The sequence below is a fragment of the Ylistrum balloti genome, unplaced genomic scaffold, assembly GCF_031769215.1.
Source record: "Ylistrum balloti isolate Yb309-2 unplaced genomic scaffold, AGI_CSIRO_Ybal_v1 Utg369920, whole genome shotgun sequence".
Classification (NCBI taxonomy): domain Eukaryota; kingdom Metazoa; phylum Mollusca; class Bivalvia; order Pectinida; family Pectinidae; genus Ylistrum; species Ylistrum balloti.
Genome location: NW_026782038.1, coordinates 362,009 through 380,788, shown reverse-complemented (window position 1 = coordinate 380,788; position 18,780 = coordinate 362,009). Strand labels below are relative to the sequence as shown.

Genomic DNA, 18,780 nt, shown 5'->3' with positions numbered 1-18,780 from the left:
CCAAAGTAAATTATGAGTTTTTTTCTGTTTCAGGGTATTTAACTGTAAACATATTAAATGCTCTGAATGTTGAGTACCATCATTATATTTTCTGTGAAGTTATTAAAGCCACCTCTTTTTAGAGTTATTTATTTAACAGGTTTTATGTCACTTTTACGTCTTTTTGGCCTTTAAGCAGACGAGGATTGTTATTTCTCTCTTCTACCTTTTTATTTGCCCATTAGTTCTCCCAGAGTTACTTCCCTTAGTTTCACTCAATCGGTGCAGATAGTAATGATAACCTTGCAAACTGACTGGCAATTTGCAACAAGGTATAGGGGTTGGGGAGTTTGACATTGGCTAGCTTGCTAGTCTAGCTGTTTTCTTTACAGTTGATCAGTGAGAAGGTATATGGAACATTATACAGGGCCTTATTTCAAATGCTTTTAGAATATCGTGTAAATATTCATTGTTCCAAAATGAAGTTAATAGAAACTAATAATTGTTAAAGTCAGTTAGAAGTGGGGCTTTCTCAGCTTAATGTTACTTGTTTTGAAAAGATTAGGTACATGCTATAAGAAAGAGAAACGGTAAGAATTTTCAGTACACTGTTATGTTGTACTTAATTGCACGATGATATGTATATTGAAAATTAATATTCAAATGACATGTAACATCTAAATATACTTGATATGTTGTTAATGATAACATTAGAAATAAGAGAGTGATTGGTTGATTTTTACATTTATTTCATGTTTATATGTACAAGACATTGAGAACATAGAAAAATATTCTTAAATAGTTGGTATCTCTTAAGTGTGTGGCTGATTTTTAATCATGACACTCTGGATCGTTGAGAATATCGGTGTTCATCCATCTATCTATATATCTCTGTTATGACAGGTTTGTGAACATGTAATAGATGTCCAGATTTCAGGATTGTTTTGCAAAATTGTTAATTGATAACATGTTACATTGTATCATCATGAGCAGAAATTGATGACCTTGTCCATTACTAGGACCATTAGTGTTCAAACTTTTGTGATTCAATCATGTTTTCATAAATTTCAGAAAGCGACAGGTAACAAACAGGGATTTCAACTTTGTTCGAGATTGGAACACTGGCAAATCAGATAGCAGAAGTAATGATAATCATGATACATTCAGTGCCAAGGTAAAAACCCACATTGTTATTGAACTTGTCCTGTTAACTTCCTGTTTGTCAATTACTTACTTAACATGAATTATTATTTCATTTTTCATAAATGAAGTGGTGTGTGATTTTGTATGTTTTCTAAGAAAAAATTCTATTTATTGCACATAAAATGTTTTAACATGGATATTGCAATTGTTTGAAACAAGATCAGTTTTATGTATAGATGTATTGTTTTATTGTAATGTACAGATTATTGTTTTATTGTTATGTACAGATGTATTGTTTTATTGTAATGTACAGATGTATTGTTTTATTGTTAGCTCACCTGGCCCAAAGGCGTCCGTCAACTTTTCATTTAAACAACTTCTTCTGAAATACCGAAAGGCGTAGAGTTATCATATTTGGCTTGAAGGTTCCTTTGATGAAGCCAAACAAAGTTTGTAAAAAGAAATGACCTTGACCCATATTCAAGGTCACAGAGGTCAAATGTGTTAAATCCTTTAAACGACTTCTTCCAAAATACCAGAAGGCCTAGAATAATTATATTTGGCTGGATAGTTCCTTTGATGAAGCCCAACAAAGTTTGTGAAATAAAATAACCTTGACCCTTATTCAAGGTCACAGATGTCAAATGTGTAAAAAAAAAATTAAGCGGCTTCTTTCAAAATACCAGAAGACCTAGAATCATTATATTTGGTTGGAAGGTTCCTTTGATGAAGCCCAACAAAGTTTGCCAAAAGAAATTACCCAGACCCATATTTAATGTCACTGAGGTCAAATGTGTTAAAAAATTTCAACGACTTCTTCCAAAATACTGGAAGGCCTAGAATCATTATATTAGGCTACTATGTTCCTCTTATGGTGTCCTACAACGTTTGCTAAAAGAAATGACCTTGACCAATCTTCAAGGGCACAGGAGTCAAATGTGTTGAAATGTTAAAACAATTTCTTATGAAATATCGAAAAGCCTAGAATCATTATATTTGGCCAGTATGTTCCTTTTATGAAGTCCAAGAAAGTAAAAGAACTGATCTTGACTCATAGTCAAGATCACAGGGGTCAAATGTGTTAAACATGGAACATATGCACAGATATAGTAATGTTGGTCATAAAGATCCTGGTGAGCGATACAGGCCCTCTGGGCCTCATGTTATGTACAGATGTTTTGTTTTATTGTAATGATCAGTTTTATGTACAGATGTATTGTTTTATTGTTATGTACAGATGTATTGTTTTATTGTAATGTACAGATGTATTGTTTTATTGTAATGTACAGATGTATTGTTTTATTGTAATGTACAGATGTATTGTTTTATTGTTATGTACAGATGTATTGTTTTATTGTTATGTACAGATGTATTGTTTTATTTTAATGATCAGTTTTGTGTACAAATGTATTGTTTTATTGTAGATAATATCTTAACCAGATGGAAAATTTCAAATTTCAGTTCAATGCATATTAAAGAAAAATTGATGAATTAACTTTAATTTTACTCAACAACATAGGTGACTCCACGGGCACAGTACATAATTTCCACATCTAAACCCAGTCCAGCCCATAGCAGCCATCATTTATCAGATCTGTCTGATCTCATCAGCAGCAGCCCAATACCAGTTGTTATCCAGTCACCGCTCGCAAGGGGTAGGTAATTCTTCACTGTGATAAGCCAACAGACGTCATGAGAGGCAAGTCTTTACAATCATTTGACCAACACACATCAGGTGAGGTAACATTTAAAGCAACACTTAACAAGGCTAGGTAAGAGCACGAAACTGGACAAAGTCAGCTATAGCTTGGTAGCAGTAAAGGAAACGGTATGAGATTCTAACTGGTATTGTCATTGATTAGAGCTAGATATAGGCAGGTCTCTTCCATGGATACATTTTTATGATTTATCAGGATATATCATCTGTCACTACCCAGTCCCCAGTTATCAGGTTAGATTAATTTAATTTTTGACTTTATATATGTTATTTTACAGTTGAAATTTGAATTTTAGGTTTACAATTAGTACTGCAAACTTTCTGTTGATCTGAACAAAATTAAAAACTATTTTCAAACCGATTCAAATTATAAAAAATATGCTTCTGATAAATGAGCTTGAGTCTGATCAATCAGAGTTGATGTTGACACTGCCCGAAAGCTTGGCAATGTGCAAACATAGTGAAATTAACAAAGCATGAAGTCCCTTGAAACTACCAATCAGTAAAAACATGGTCCTGTTTGGAATATTGACTAGTGTGTGGATATTCCATGTGATTACCTGTTGAATAATTTGCATGAATCAATTATCATGAAATTGTAGGATTAATTTTCTCTTTGTGCTGGACGTCGCTATAAAGAAGACATGTAAGTGAAAATACATACATCTGCATATGTACTGATGGAAGTTAGTACAGCTGTAGTAACATCAGTACATATGTACTAATGGAAGTTAGTACAACTGTAGTAACATCAGTACATATGTACTGATGGAAGTTAGTACAACTGTAGTAACATCAGTACATATGTACTAATGGAAGTAAGTACAACTGTAGTAACATCAGTACACATGTACTAATGGAAGTAAGTACAACTGTAGTAACATCAGTACATATGTACTGATGGAAGTTAGTAAACTGTAGTAACATCAGTACATTATGTACTGATGGAAGTTAGTACAACTGTAGTAACATCAGTGCATTATGTACTGATGGAAGTTAGTACAACTGTAGTAACATCAGTGCATTATGTACTGATGGAAGTTAGTACAACTGTAGTAACATCAGTACATATGTACTGATGGAAGTTAGTACAACTGTAGTAACATCAGTACATATGTTCTGATGGAAGTTAGTACAACTGTAGTAACATCAGTACATATGTACTGATGGAAGTTAGTACAACTGTAGTAACTGATGGAAGTTAGTACAACTGTAGTAACATCAGTAATGTTGATTGAGACTAGGGCTATGTGTCAATGTTTTATTTGGAATTATCTCATTGGTGTTTACATATCTATAAGCTTTACACTTACATGTACAATGATTTATTGGACATAATTTATTAAAATAATGTGGTTACCTTATATCTGTGAACACTGTTACTCTGACAATACAATTATATATAAAGTATACCAACATTTCATGCTCTATAGCCAGCACTTTTATGGAGTTTGGACTTCAAGTTATGTCAACAGGTGCCAGCATGATGTGATAGCAAAAAGATGAAATCAAACTTTTTCAACAGTAATTAAGTGACATGTATATCAATAATGTCATAAATAAGGCCTGTGTATGATACCTCAATGTGTTTAAACAATTCCAAATTGTTTCAGTAGAAGGATAGAAAGGGTGCAAAGTATCATCAGACAGAACATTAATGTTTATGTTGATGTACCTGCCAATTCAGACTGACTGAAAGTTCATCATTTTATGAAATCAAAGATGATATACAAGGTGAAATTCAAAATGCAGATTTGAATATAAAAGTGTTCTTTCACTTTACAGCAATTCCTACTGAACAGTCTGTAGAGAATGAAGAAGAAGAGGAGGTGGATGGAGATGGGGATGTTAGCATGGGTGACAGTACTATGGCTGTTAAGGATGATCACGACTCTGAAAATGACAGCTTTGTTGTAGATGCTACAGTGCAACATGCTCAGAAGGAGGATATGGAGAATACTTCCCAGCTGTCCACAAAAGAGACAGCACAAAGAACTAGATACAGTACATCAGGCCATAAAGTATCTGAGACAGACAGCTCTATTCACTACAAGACCATCGACAATAGGATGGACGATATGTCTAATAGACTGGAGCAGGTGCAACAAAGTGTTGGTCATGAAGAGGAAAAAGATACGGAAGATGGTTATCAGGAGTGGGAAGACAGAGAAGACAAAATTGATAAGTATAAAAAATCTCACTCACATGTGGAGAAAGAAGATAAAAAGAAAAACAGATTATCGAGAAGTCTGAGAGGAAGGTCTACAGGTAAAGATGATTATGAAGAGGAATTGGAGGAGGAGATGGAGACAAGAGATACTATGTTAAATCAGTCAGACAGAAAAGGATCATATGAGAAGGAACAGATGAGTTCATCATATAGGCATAGATTAAGGTCCGCTGGAAGTAGTTCTGGTGAGAATGTGGAGCTGCAGTTAATACCTAATGTGCTAGATGATGCTGAAGATGTGCTGATGGAGGCAGACCAAGGTAACAGGGACTTCAACACTGATAGGTCCATATCTCCAAACAAGGGAAGTGTTGATATTCAAAGGTTAAGAGTTCAGACAAGTAGGTCAGGACACCATATAGAGGCTGTCCATCAGCACCAGTCAAGGGAAGGCTATGAAGGGGATAGAAGTGAGCAGAGTGTAGAGGGACTAAATGAAAAGAGTTCATCTATGGAACACATTTTCTCAGATGCTGATGTGCCTGAAAGACAGAATTCTGAATCTGAGGAGAAAAAAACAGATGAAAGGAAGAGGTCTCTATCTGAGAATAGGACTGAAGGTGCCAGTGAAGAGGATGAAGTTATGGAAGAAACTGCTGATGATATGGATCAAGATGTCACACAAAATCATTTGTCACAGCATGAGAACTCTCAAGACGAGACAACACCGTCAGTAAGTTATCGTTTACTGTTAACTAACTGCATTATCATTTTAGGCAAGTTGATGCAATGCTGAATTCAGGTATCCATAATAACTGTTTTATATAAATATTATACGGAATGGACTATTAGCACACTCCTATTTTATCACAATACTTTCATGATAAAACATGTTAAAATAAGACTACCCTTAAAATAGGTAGGTTTAGAGTTTTTCATTATTGTCACAGATAAAGTATTACTTGTCAGATTGAATCCCCATTGTTGATATCATGTACCAGTAAAAATATCAGGCTATTTATCACAATGGTATAATCTTTGTATAGTCCCCCAACTTCCATAGGGAACTGTATGTTATCTGTCTGCTCTTCTGGCAGTCAATGTGCCACATCAGTCTTACCTCATTTTCAATTGCCATAATTTGCTTACATGTAGATTTTGAAAGGGTTGATGCCTACTGAAATCACAGCAAATACCCTCATTTCTACAGCTTTATAGTCCTATGTTTAGTTTTAACCAGTAGTTTAGGAAGTATGGGATAGCATAAAATACTCTTCCAGTGATCAATTTACATGCAAGTTCCATGTCCTGTACACATAGAATTGATGGATTCATAGAATTTCTGGAAATACTTTAATTTTGCATTGTGGGATTGCTGTTAGCAATAAAGTTGAAAAGGATTCAAGCCAAGAAAATATATAGTAGATTGATCACAGCTTTTACATATTCTGTTTGGTGAATTGTTACAACTTTTCAGTAATCAGATTTTCAGAATCTTAAAATGAGATTGATATACGGTGTACATCTACATATGTATTTTCAGATAATGATCCAGTCAACCTATCACGATACACCAATTATGACAAGGTCTCCCAGAAAGCTTAGACGAAGCCTTATTGATACCATCAATGATAAAGATGGGGAAGAGGGCAATGGGAACACCAGTGTTGATGATATCCAGACCCCCACACCAATACCACCTCCTCTAAAGCAGAAAAAAATCTCATTTTCTTCTGGAACTAAGAAAAAGGAAACAAAGAAAAACTCTGGACCTGGTAAAGCATTTACCATTGTACTGAATATGTGGAATGTATTTTATCATATTCAGGAATGTAAATATTTGTAAATTAATTGTTTGTTCATCACTGACATCAGGACTGATTACCAGTAAAACCAATATGATTTGGTCTCACATCATTGCTGCATTTACCTTTGGTGAAGGTTTGTGTTTAGGTTGTGTACCTTTTGTGATGGTTGGGCTTAAGTGTTTGTTCTTTGGATGAACGTTTGGATTCAGGTTTTGTATTTTGATGAATGTTTGGGTAAGGTTTAGGTTAAGGACAAAGTCTCAAGTGACCTCTGGCAATCATCTTTTGTCGGGCGACGTCTGCCGTGTGTCATGAACAATTTACATGAATCACCTTGACCTATTTTCAAGGTTACAGAGGTCAAATGTGTTAAAATCTTCAAACGACTTTTTCTCAATAACAAAATGATCAAGGGTCTTGATGTTGTGCCAGTAGCATGCTGTGATGAAGGGCTACCAAGTTTGTTCAGGTGAATGACCTTGACTTACTTTCAAGATTACATATGCTGAAATCTTCAAACAACTTCTTCTCAAAAACTGAGAGGCCCAGAGACCTGATATTGGGGCTGTAACATTTTGGGATGAAGGACCTCCAAGTTTCTTTAGATGAATGAACATGACCTTTGATTAAGGTCATAGTTGTCAAATACAAGAAAATCATTTAAACAAATTCTCCTCAATGACCATAATTGGAACCTAAGATGACTGTTAATGCCTTATGTACCTCTTGTTACTATTGATAAATGTTTGGATAAGGTTTTGTGTGTTTGGTGAATGTTTAGGTAAGGGTTTTGTATGTTTGGTGAATGTTTAAGTTAAGGTTTTGTATGTTTAGTGAAGGTTTAGGTTAAGGTTTTGTATGTTTAGTGAAGGTTTAGGTTAAGGTTTTGTATGTTTAGTGAAGGTTTAAGTTAAGGTTTTGTATGTTTAGTGAAGGTTTAGGTTAAGGTTTTGTATGTTTAGTGAAGGTTTAAGTTAAGGTTTTGTATGTTTAGTGAAGGTTTAGGTTAAGGTTTTGTATGTTTAGTGAAGGTTTAGGTTAAGGTTTTGTATGTTTGGTGAATGTTTAAGTTAAGGTTTTGTGTGTTTGGTGAAGGTTTAAGTTAAGGTTTTGTATGTTTGGTGAAGGTTTAAGTTAAGGTTTTGTATGCTTGGTGAAGGTTTAAGTTAAGGTTTTGTGTGTTTGGTGAGGGTTTAGGTTAAGGTTTTGTATGCTTGGTGAAGGTTTAAGTTAAGGTTTTGTGTGTTTGGTGAAGGTTTAAGTTAAGGTTTTGTGTGTTTGGTGAAGGTTTAGGTTAAGGTTTTGTATGTTTGGTGAAGGTTTAGGTTAAGGTTTTGTATGTTTAGTGAAGGTTTAGGTTAAGGTTTTGTATGTTTAGTGAAGGTTTAGGTTAAGGTTTTGTATGTTTGGTGAAGGTTTAGGTTAAGGTTTTGTATGTTTGATTAAGGTTAAGGTTTTGTATGTTTGGTGAAGGTTTAGGTTAAGGTTTAGTATGTTTGGTGAAGGTTTAGGTTAAGGTTTAGTATGTTTGGTGAAGGTTTAGGTTAAGGTTTAGTATGTTTGGTGAAGGTTTAGGTTAAGGTTTTGTATGCTTGGTGAAGGTTTAAGTTAAGGTTTTGTGTGTTTGGTGAGGGTTTAGGTTAAGGTTTTGTGTGTTTAGTGAAGGTTTAGGTGAAGGTTTTGTGTGTTTGATGAGGGTTTAGGTTAAGGTTTTGTGTGTTTGGTTAAGGTTTAGGTTAAGGTTTTGTATGTTGGTTAAGGTTAAGGTTTTGTATGTTTGGTGAAGGTTTTGGTTAAATTGTTTTGTTTGGTGAAGGTTTAGGTTAAAGGTTTTTGTTTGGTGATGGTTTAGGTTAAGGATTTGTATGTGTGGTGAAAGTTTAGGTTAAGGTGTTTTGTTGTGTGAGGTTTAGGTTAAGATTTTGTAGTATCTTACCACACTTCTTAAGTTACTGATTGTACATATGTCCTTCCAAAGTCTAGTTTTTAATACTGTTGACTGACACTAGAATTTTCTTTTGTTATCATATGTTATTTAACCACAGTGAATGGGAAAAGGAGGGAACTGTCTTTCTGTTTTTACCAAAACTATATTTTCTCAATGATAAGTACAAGCTACTGTAAAACTCTTGAAGGGTAATGACTTTATATAGATATCTGTATCTTTGTAGTACACACACTTAGGCTATGGCAGGGTGAAATGGAGAAACGTTCCAAGGGATCTGTCCTTGACCTGGATATTGTTCTTGATGACCTTGAACAAAAACTTGAAGCAGCCAGGTATTAGTTTATATAAACTTTGATACTGTATGCAGAAAATGTTTGTACTGAAATATGGATAGTAAATCTCACAAGTATTAATAGAAACCTTCTAGTATCAACTTTTTATTTAAATGTTACATTGACATAACAGTTACTTTATTTCAGTACACTTTGAATTATATGATAAAACATTTCAACATTGTGATTAAAAATTCATAGTTAACATCATGTTATTATTACAATACACACTACACATGATTTGTGTCAATACATAGTGGCCTTCCTGAGAGACAGGGCCCTGTTAGAGAGGTATTGGCTGTTTGGAAGTTTAATGTAAGATATATGTGTAGAAGGAGCTAGTTAAATCATTGAAACCTAATGCTGATCTGATTAATCTGAAAACTGAATTAATTCAATGCAAGTGTTTTTAACCCATCATCATAACAGTCCTGGATTATAATATAAATACATGCCCTGAGAGCATTACATGCCTACCGTGGAGTAGATATGAGTGTTTCACAGATTTTACTTTCTCATCTAGAAGTGGAAAAGATTTACCAGCCATTAAGAGGAAGGAATATCAGCTGCTGAGTTATGTTCGGAAATCAATCACTAATACAGTAAGTATCACTTTTTATCTTGTTACTTCATCTGAACAAGACAAGGTCATATTAGAGGAAAGAAAGGAGAGATACATGTAAAATGAGGTGGACATCTTATTGATAAATTGTAAATATTGCCTTTAATGGGAGACTCGGGAATACATGAAGGTCCAGGAGGATGCCCAAAGTACTTATGGTGACATCTTGGTCATTCAGGTCCAGGAGAATGCCTAAAGTACTTATGGTGACATCTTGGTCATTCAGGTCCAGGAGGATGCCCAAAGTACTTATGGTGACATCTTGGTCATTCAGGTCCAGGAGGATGCCTAAAGTACTTATGGTAACATCTTGGTCATTCAGGTCCAGGAGGATGCCCACACCATCTTGGTCATTCAGGTCCAGGAGGATGCCTAAAGTACTTATGGTGACATCTTGGTCATTCAGGTCCAGGAGGATGCCTAAAGTACTTATGGTAACATCTTGGTCATTCAGGTCCAGGAGGATGCCCACACCATCTTGGTCATTCAGGTCCAGGAGGATGCCTAAAGTACTTATGGTGACATCTTGGTCATTCAGGTCCAGGAGGATGCCCAAAGTACTTATGGTGACATCTTGGTCATTCAGGTCCAGGAGGATGCCCAAAGTACTTATGGAGACATCTTGGTCATTCAGGTCCAGGAGGATGCCTAAAGTACTTACGGTGACATCTTGGTCATTCAGGTCCAGGAGGATGCCCAAAGTACTTATGGTGACATCTTGGTCATTCAGGTCCAGGAGGATGCCCAAAGTACTTATGGTGACATCTTGGTCATTCAGGTCCAGGAGGATGCCTAAAGTACCTAAAGTACTTACGGTGACATCTTGGTCATTCAGGTCCAGGAGGATGCCCAAAGTACTTATGGTGACATCTTGGTCATTCAGGTCCAGGAGGATGCCCAAAGTACTTATGGTGACATCTTGGTCATTCAGGTCCAGGAGGATGCCCAAAGTACTTATGGAGACATCTTGGTCATTCAGGTCCAGGAGGATGCCTAAAGTACTTACGGTGACATCTTGGTCATTCAGGTCCAGGAGGATGCCCAAAGTACTTATGGTGACATCTTGGTCATTCAGGTCCAGGAGGATGCCTAAAGTACTTATGGTGACATCTTGATCATACATTTCTATTCCTTTTAAAGCTACCAGCTGGATATCATTGAAGTGACTTTGTAATAAGCATCTGTATACAATGTAGATTGTTATGAAGAACTACTGCTTTAGTGACCATGTTAACATTTGTCATGTCAGAATGTATCAGTATGTACATTACATTAACTCAAGGGTGTACTCAGCACCACTCAAATCAAGACAAGGAGACTTGGGATTGCTTAATTTAAAAATAAATTTTTAAAAAGAGCAAAAATTTTATGCTCAATATAAACTTCAATAATTTTTCCTTTTCAATAATTTTGACCCCAAAATTTGTACAAATGTACATCGCTTTAATGATGTCTTTTGCGAAAATTTTCTTGTGTTACCCGATAGACTACTTGATTTAAAGATTCAAAAAAAAGAATGGCAGAATGTACATATTTATGGAATTTTTGTTTAATATTTGATTAACCTTATTGCAAAATATTGAAACAACATTACCCTAGTAACAGAATGTCAAGTTCTTTGTATTGAACAAGTTCAGTTATTTATTCATTTATTTTTCATTTCAGATAGAAGCTGTTCAAGACATTAGACAGAAGCGTTCAGACATTATACGGGTATGTTTAGTTCCATTTCAATTGTCAAATTAATGTTTAACAGAAGATTCATTTCTTCGTAATTCATTCCTATTTTGCTTGCCAGTATGTTCTGATGATTGAATAAATCTCTGTTGCAGGCAAGAAGAAACATCAAAGAGAGCAGGAATGAGTTGTCCCATCTACAACAGAAAAACATCAGGTTTGTTCCCCTATTTAAGATATTGAGATGTGCTTGTACAATTCAGTTTGTCTGTTCTACCCATCTGTCTGTCAGTCGGTCTGTGTACATATCAAAGATGAGACAATAATCTTAACAATTAAGAATTCAATTTTTCGATGTGAATAATTTTTTCTTCTCCTTCATGGTTTTCTTAGGAGTTATGCCCCTTTTATTATATTGTGAGAAAAAATTGTGCAAGTTGAATTCTGAAGCTTTGGGTAAAATTAAGATATAATTACATATACTGCTTTACCTTATTGCAATGAGAGATATGAATTTGATGTTAAATCTTCAGTTTTTCTTTTACTCTAGACTTTCTGACAAGCTAGAAAACAAGGAAAATGAAAAGAAATATCGGGAGAAGTTACTGAATGACTGGATAACTGGCTTTGAAAATTTGATGTTAGCATCTCACAAGATCAAAACTAATCCAGATGTGAAGGTAAGCCCTTTATTACCTAGATGCATCTCTCATATTTTTCAAAATTTAAAACTGGCATCTTTATTCAATAAGGTTATAAGGTTTGGTTCATTTGACATTTCAAACATTTTTTTTTTCTTTTTTAATATTAGGCTAGCAATTGGTTTGAAGTGTCTAAAACTGAAAACCAACTGCTAGATTTTTCAAGTTTCACTATCAGAGAGGATCTTTTACATTACTTTGGTATCTCCACTTACCATTCCCTTACAATTTTTGCCCAAAAATATATGGTTTCCAGCGTGTCCTCGCTTCTGACATTTCATTTCAAAGAATTTTATGTACATGCTCATTAAGACCTAACAAGTAGTAAGTTTCCTTCAATGTTCCATACTCTTGGTGCAGAGTGTTTGGGCTAAATAGGGGAAAGAAGGTTAGTTTCTTTAAAATCCTGTCTTCTATCAGGTCAGGTATTGAAACCAAATTTTTGTCTTAAGCATCTCTAGGTGAAGGTTTTTTTTTCATTATTTTTCTTTTCTTAATTGATATATATGTAGAATCTGTACTATGGCAATGTACTATGACCCGTGGTAAGATAAAGCTATATAGGGTATGGAGCTTCCATTGTTGAAGGTGAGTTGAATTCATATATGTATATATATTATCTGCCCCCACCTTCCCACAGGGCTCATTAATGGAAATAAAGTTGTAGAGAAATATTACCTTAATACCTAGCAAATGTTACCTCTGAGCCTCTCCATTTACCCTCATCCATCCATGGGTCTGTCCCAATGCTATGAAACAGTTTGTTTACTGGAGATTTATCCATTATGTTTGGAGATTCGGAGAAGCTTTTTTCCCCACTTGAATTTATTTCATAAAATGGTTAAAAACCCCAAAATATACGGTTTACTCCTGAAAATTTCTTTCTCAGTAGATCAGTTTTCTTCCCAAGATTAGATGAAAAGGCTCCAGATGATGGGGGAAAATCCCTGGATATCTTCAAATCTGGTGATGGTTTCAAACTACAGTTTTACAGTTTAAGTTTGAATTCTGGTCAAAAATCCAAATTTGGGTTGAGTTATTGACCTTTGCATCTAGAATGTTGGACAAGATGGCAGTAATCTAGACTTTTTCAGTTATACTAGGAAATAATGACTTCAAGTTTGGCATATGGCTTCAACTTACACTGTTGCAGATTGATGTCACATCTTAACTGAAAAAAATCCAAATTCAAATGGAGTAATGGCCCTTTGCACTTGCAATATATGGCAAAATGGCAGTTTTTCTGATATTTTTGCCTAATGATCAGATATAATGACTTTAAATTTTTGTGTGTGGCTGCAACACTCAGGGCAAGAGATGTAGTGTGAATCCTGGTTGATTGGTTCAGTTTTCCAGACTTTGAAGATAGAAACTAACGCATTTGGATTTACAGATCAAATTATCCCCTATGCGATATATGTCAGTATGCAAGGGGGTTTCAGGGGTATTCATCTATATTATGACATTTCTAGTCTAATATCCATTGGCCATTTCTTGTGAATTATTTTCTGTTTACAAATAACACCTTTTTATTACAGAAAATGGTTGCTTTTGGCTATATACCCAAGATAAATTGAGGATTCAACATAGAAATCAAGACCAGAGATGTACATACCTGCTTGTAATGGATTTCCAAAAGCCACTTACCAGCAATCTTGGTTTCTATATGGAATACATTTGATTGTTAAGTTTTACCCAAAACACTGAGAAAGGATTCAACACTAGATAAATGTTAGTGAAGTATATACATGTAGATTTGTGTCAATTCAAATTTTACCAGTAGGTAAGATGTAACATGATAATCTGCCTGCTTTTCTACTGATAAAATAGACTTTGGTAAAAACAGACATATGACAAAAAATAACAAATCATCAAAATTATACAATTAAGCTTGTCATATTTTGTATCTTTCAATTTTTAAGTGGGTGAACCACTTCTATTTCATATGAAACTTTTAAAATTCAGGAAACAATATAATATGCACCAATAGAGATAAATAATGAGCTTAATTAAGGTGTTGACCTTAGGTGAACTCTGTTAATACACTGTCATAAATATATGTTTAATTTTCCAATATTTGGTATGGTTTATTTGTCTGTTTCTGATAAACTAAGTCTTTCATTTAGTGATCTTTGATTACAGACTACAGACAAAAATGAAAAGTACAAAGACAAAAATAGAATAGAACTACCATTTATATGTGATCTGTTGTTTATTGTACTTACTTATTCATTAACTAAAGATTGTTGATTGTATATTGAAAATATATGTTACTGAAATAAACATGTATTTATAGTCCTTTGTTGAGTTTGAAAATGGTTTTATTATACATGTGTTCCTCTTTGATATTAGAGCGTCCCATTTTTGTTTCACCAGTGAATCACTATAACAGTAAAACAAATGATGGTGCTACTTTTTGCTACTGGCGACTACAATGATGTCTTCAACACTTCATTTCCTAGTTTTGCATTTTGATGTGTTTCTTGAAATCAATAGATAAATAAATAGTTTTCCTTAGGATAGGTATATGAATATTATATGAGTTCTCATTTCATACATTATATGTGATTTATGAAACAATCTAAAACATTACCATTTAAAGTGAACTGAAATAAAAAAAATTGTGAACAGTTTCATCAATCACATGTGAAATGGAAAATATTTAAGATCTTTTCATCACGTAATGAACTATTTTTATAAATATTTCCATATCAAGGTTGAAATAATCTTGACTCTATATCAAAGGTCACCATTATGATGTCATAATCTGTGATTAGCCAAGATTGTGTTACATCGTTTTCTTTTCTGCTTCTGACCTTACTTTTGATGTCACAGTAGGTCATATAACATTGGATCCTATAAATTGTTTTACTGAATAACAACACAAACGACAATCATGTGATAAGTAACTGAATCAGATTGTTCCTTGGATGAAGCACTACAAAAAAGTAAATGACCTTGATCTCTTTTCAAGATCACAGCTCAGATTTCCTTAAACCTTTAAATGACTTCTACTCATGAACTAAACGGCTTAGAGGCATGATAGTAGGCTGATATGTTTCTAGGATGAATCCCAACAAAATCCGCTAAAACAAATTACCTTGACTTATATTCAAGGTCACAGAGGTCAGAATCTTAAAACCTTTAAATGACTTCTTCTCATTAGTGATATTTGACTAGTATGTTCCTTTTATGAAGCCTGACAAAGTTTGTGAAAATAAATTATCTCGACTTATATTTAAGGTCACAGGAGTCAAATTTGTTAAAACATTTAAATGACTTTTCATAAACTTAAAAGCCTTGAGGCAAAATATTTGGCTAGTATTTTGTTAGGAAACGAAATGACCTTGACTTATATTCAAGGTCACAGGGGTCAAATATGATGGTATATACCAGGTGTGCGCTGCAGGCCCATTGGGCCTCTTGTTCTTTGTAACAGACGAATAGGTGCTATGACATCTATGTGGATTGTCTTATTCACTTCAAATTCAATGTATAGTCATATCACCCAGAAGGCCCTGCTAAATTTGTATGGCCCCAATTGAAAGAATGAGGGCATATTGTTCTTGTGCTGTTTGGTGTCAACATTAACCTTGCCCATAACTATTGATCTAACAATTGAGATAGGGCTTTGCATATTTGGCATGTCTGTTCTTTGTGGTAAGATCTTTCTGGTGGTACAAAAAAAAGTTTTGACCATGTGACGTTGAATGTGACCTTTGACTTAAATTTGAAAAAAAAAACAAACTTTGCTATAGCTATTACACAGTAAGAGGTAGGATTTAATATTTGGCATGTGTGTTCCTTGTGACAATACCACTATAAAGACACAAGTGTTTCACAAACTTTGCAGACAATAAGCACATGCCTTACTCAGTACAGTTTTAATGTCCCACTTCAGAATTGTGTTGCCACTGGGGGAAATGCTTTTCTGACTGCAACCTGACAAAACTCTGATTTTCCGAGACTGAGAGGTAAAAGGAAACCATACATCATCAGAAATGTGACTACAATTATGTTAAAACCAGGTGAACACTTCTGGCCCAATAGACAATTTGATCTGTTACTACATACTTCAGCCAAAACGTTTCATTAACTTCTACATATGGCCCACTTATATGTTGGTGAATGATTATCAGACTGGTTCAAGGTCACAGTGATCTAATACACGTATGTAAGTGGCATTTTTAGGTCATATGACCTATAGCCATCGTGTTTCGTCCGTCGTTGTCCGCCGTGCGTAAACTTTAAACATTTCAAACTTCTCAAGTTGCACCAATGGGATTGAGCTCAAACGTGTCTGAAATGATCCTGAGATGGTCCTGACCAAGTGTTTTTATTTTTCAGGTATGTCTGAAATCAAAGATGGCCGCCATCTTGAAAAACATGTTTTTAACTTCTCCAGTTCCACTGGTGCCAATGAGCTAAACATTAGTGGGAATGTTAAGGAAAGGTAGTCAACATAGTGTTGTCATTTTTTCAACCTTGTCAAAAGTGTGAGGCCATTTTGTAATATGATTGCACAATCATGGTTTTCCTGTGCAACACCTATTTCAAACTTCTTCTCAAGTTTCACCAGTGGCTCCAACTTGTCTGAAATGGTCCTGACCAAGTGTTGTTTTTTTTCGAGTATGTCTGAAATCGAGGATGGCCGCCATCCTGAACAACCTATTTCAAACTTCTCCAGTTTCACTAGTGGGACTGAGCTCCAAATTTATTGTCAAAAAAATATGTAACACCTGTTACACTTACCTAATCCTCACCAAAACTATCATCAGCATCATGGAAAACAGTGTCTTAGTAAGATTTAATTCCAAGTAGAAAAAATAACCCTTCCTGCAGGAAGTTTTTGTAGTCAGATGACTGTTAATGCAATGGGCCTCTTGTTTCTGATCGTAATGGTGCGTTGAAGGTCACTTTGGACGATTATGAAATATTTAATTTTCTTCAAGAAGATCAAGAAAAGGCAAGCAGTAGGAAAAATTCTGACGAAACAAGATACATCATGCCGAAACAAGACAAATTCTGAAGACGGAAGACAGATTTTATCGTAACAAGATGAAATGGATGAAATAAGAACTCTTGCCAGAATGTTTTTTCTTCTGTAGCATACTTCTATAATATCCTGATAAAATGAATGACCACGGTCTGCTTTTAACTGAAGGTTATTTTAACAACTTAGATTGAATAACCCAAAGCCTATTGTCATACTTATTTTGATCAAAGACTATCAAACATTAATAATAATAAAAAGTTTCATGTTTACACTAAATAAACAACTTCTGAAAAAATAAAGGTCGTAATTTGTTGCTTCTAAATTGCTGGGTGAAGGACTTCACCTGACGAGGAGGACTTAGATCCCCATTCAATATCACAGAAGTCGGTTGTTTAAATAAATTTGAATTGCTTGTTTTTGTAATATATAATAAGGAAAAATATATTTGACTTGTGTTTAAAGACTTCTTTTCAAGGTCGAACTCTCTACCGGGATTTAATAATAATAATTTGTATGTGCTGTCTAAAGCATTTACAAGGTTATAACGGTTAATTTTTATACATGTTAAACACCGTTGCATGAAAATGATTAATCACACATGCAGTTGGTACCACACGTACAGTTTACGGATTACCTTCAGTAAGAAAATTCAATGTGACCGATACCAGCTGTGTATACGGTATCATTTATCAAAGGAGCACGTTCATTGCATGTTCGTACAAAATGAGTCTAGTTAATAGAAACATTAACACTGAAATTCTAAAGTTGAAAAAAGACAATAACATTCGATATGTACACAGAATTAGTATTGTTGGTCATCGTTACGACAAGCTGGTGTTGAGAGTGAACCGTGGCATTACTATTTCATAAAGAACTATACAAAAGACACTTGGTTATAAGGAAGTACAATTCAACCAGATTTATGAAACTTCAAACAGTTAAGTAAACCAAAGCACTCTCAATTTGGCGATGATCACGTTCGCGACAGGGGAGGTCATATAATTGCGAATAAAAATTATATCTAAATTAATACCAAAATGGCCATGTGGGTGTCGTGTTCAAGGTTTTAAGTGATTGTGACCCAAACCTGTAAAAAGACCCGATAAATATGTCTGTATAGCGGTACACTGTCCCCGGTATCGACAATGTGTTTTAATTCGTGACAATTCGATATAACAATACATCCAGTCCTTTTTATCTTTAAGTATTGATATTTGTTTCCTTTCATCACGGGACCTATAAATGTGTTTTGTGAAAATGTTTGATGTGAGGGACAATTTTCTTTTATAATCATCTTTAACATAATGTATGTCATCATTGGAATATAACTGTATTGTGTGGTGAATTGAGCAAGATCATCGACATTCGTAAATAGTCGGTCGATACAACAATATTACACAATGATAAGATTTATCAATAACGTCGGATAATTGTGGTGATTTAGTTTGCTGTACTGTCGGGATGTTGTCTCCTTTTACTCTGTTGAACACAAAGGAGTATTTCTTTAGCTGATGTCAGAGTCGTATGATCTCTTGTAAGATTTAGAAGAATTTCGTTTCTTTAATGTTACATTACTTCCATTTTTATTTTCAAATTATAAAAAAAAGATGACAAACTATTTAATTTGATGTAAAGCTGCAAATACTCATTAAAAATTGTATTTATTTATTAATTTATTTTGTAAATG

The 18,780-nt window shown here is 34.4% G+C and overlaps 1 protein-coding gene across 1 annotated transcript; it reads left to right on the top strand.

Moving 5' to 3' along the window:
- The first annotated feature begins 4,697 nt into the window (after positions 1-4,697).
- Positions 4,698-13,716, top strand: LOC132546900 (sarcoplasmic reticulum histidine-rich calcium-binding protein-like). The gene is made up of 8 exons (XM_060210627.1): positions 4,698-5,742; positions 6,553-6,784; positions 8,989-9,103; positions 9,624-9,699; positions 11,385-11,432; positions 11,552-11,613; positions 11,947-12,076; positions 13,636-13,716. The coding sequence occupies exons 1-8, from the start codon at positions 4,708-4,710 to the stop codon at positions 13,672-13,674; spliced, it is 1,737 nt and encodes a 578-aa protein (XP_060066610.1). The 5' UTR covers positions 4,698-4,707; the 3' UTR covers positions 13,675-13,716.
- Positions 13,717-18,780: the final 5,064 nt, after the last annotated feature.

Excerpts from the sequence above, each read along its gene's own strand:
- LOC132546900 (XM_060210627.1), top strand. The coding sequence starts at position 4,708 with ATGGCTGTTAAGGATGATCACGACTCTGAAAATGACAGCTTTGTTGTA. Across the intron at positions 9,700-11,384 it reads GGAAATCAATCACTAATACA|ATAGAAGCTGTTCAAGACAT; the intron begins GTAAGTATCACT and ends TTTTCATTTCAG. Across the intron at positions 12,077-13,635 it reads AAACTAATCCAGATGTGAAG|AAAATGGTTGCTTTTGGCTA; the intron begins GTAAGCCCTTTA and ends TTTTTATTACAG.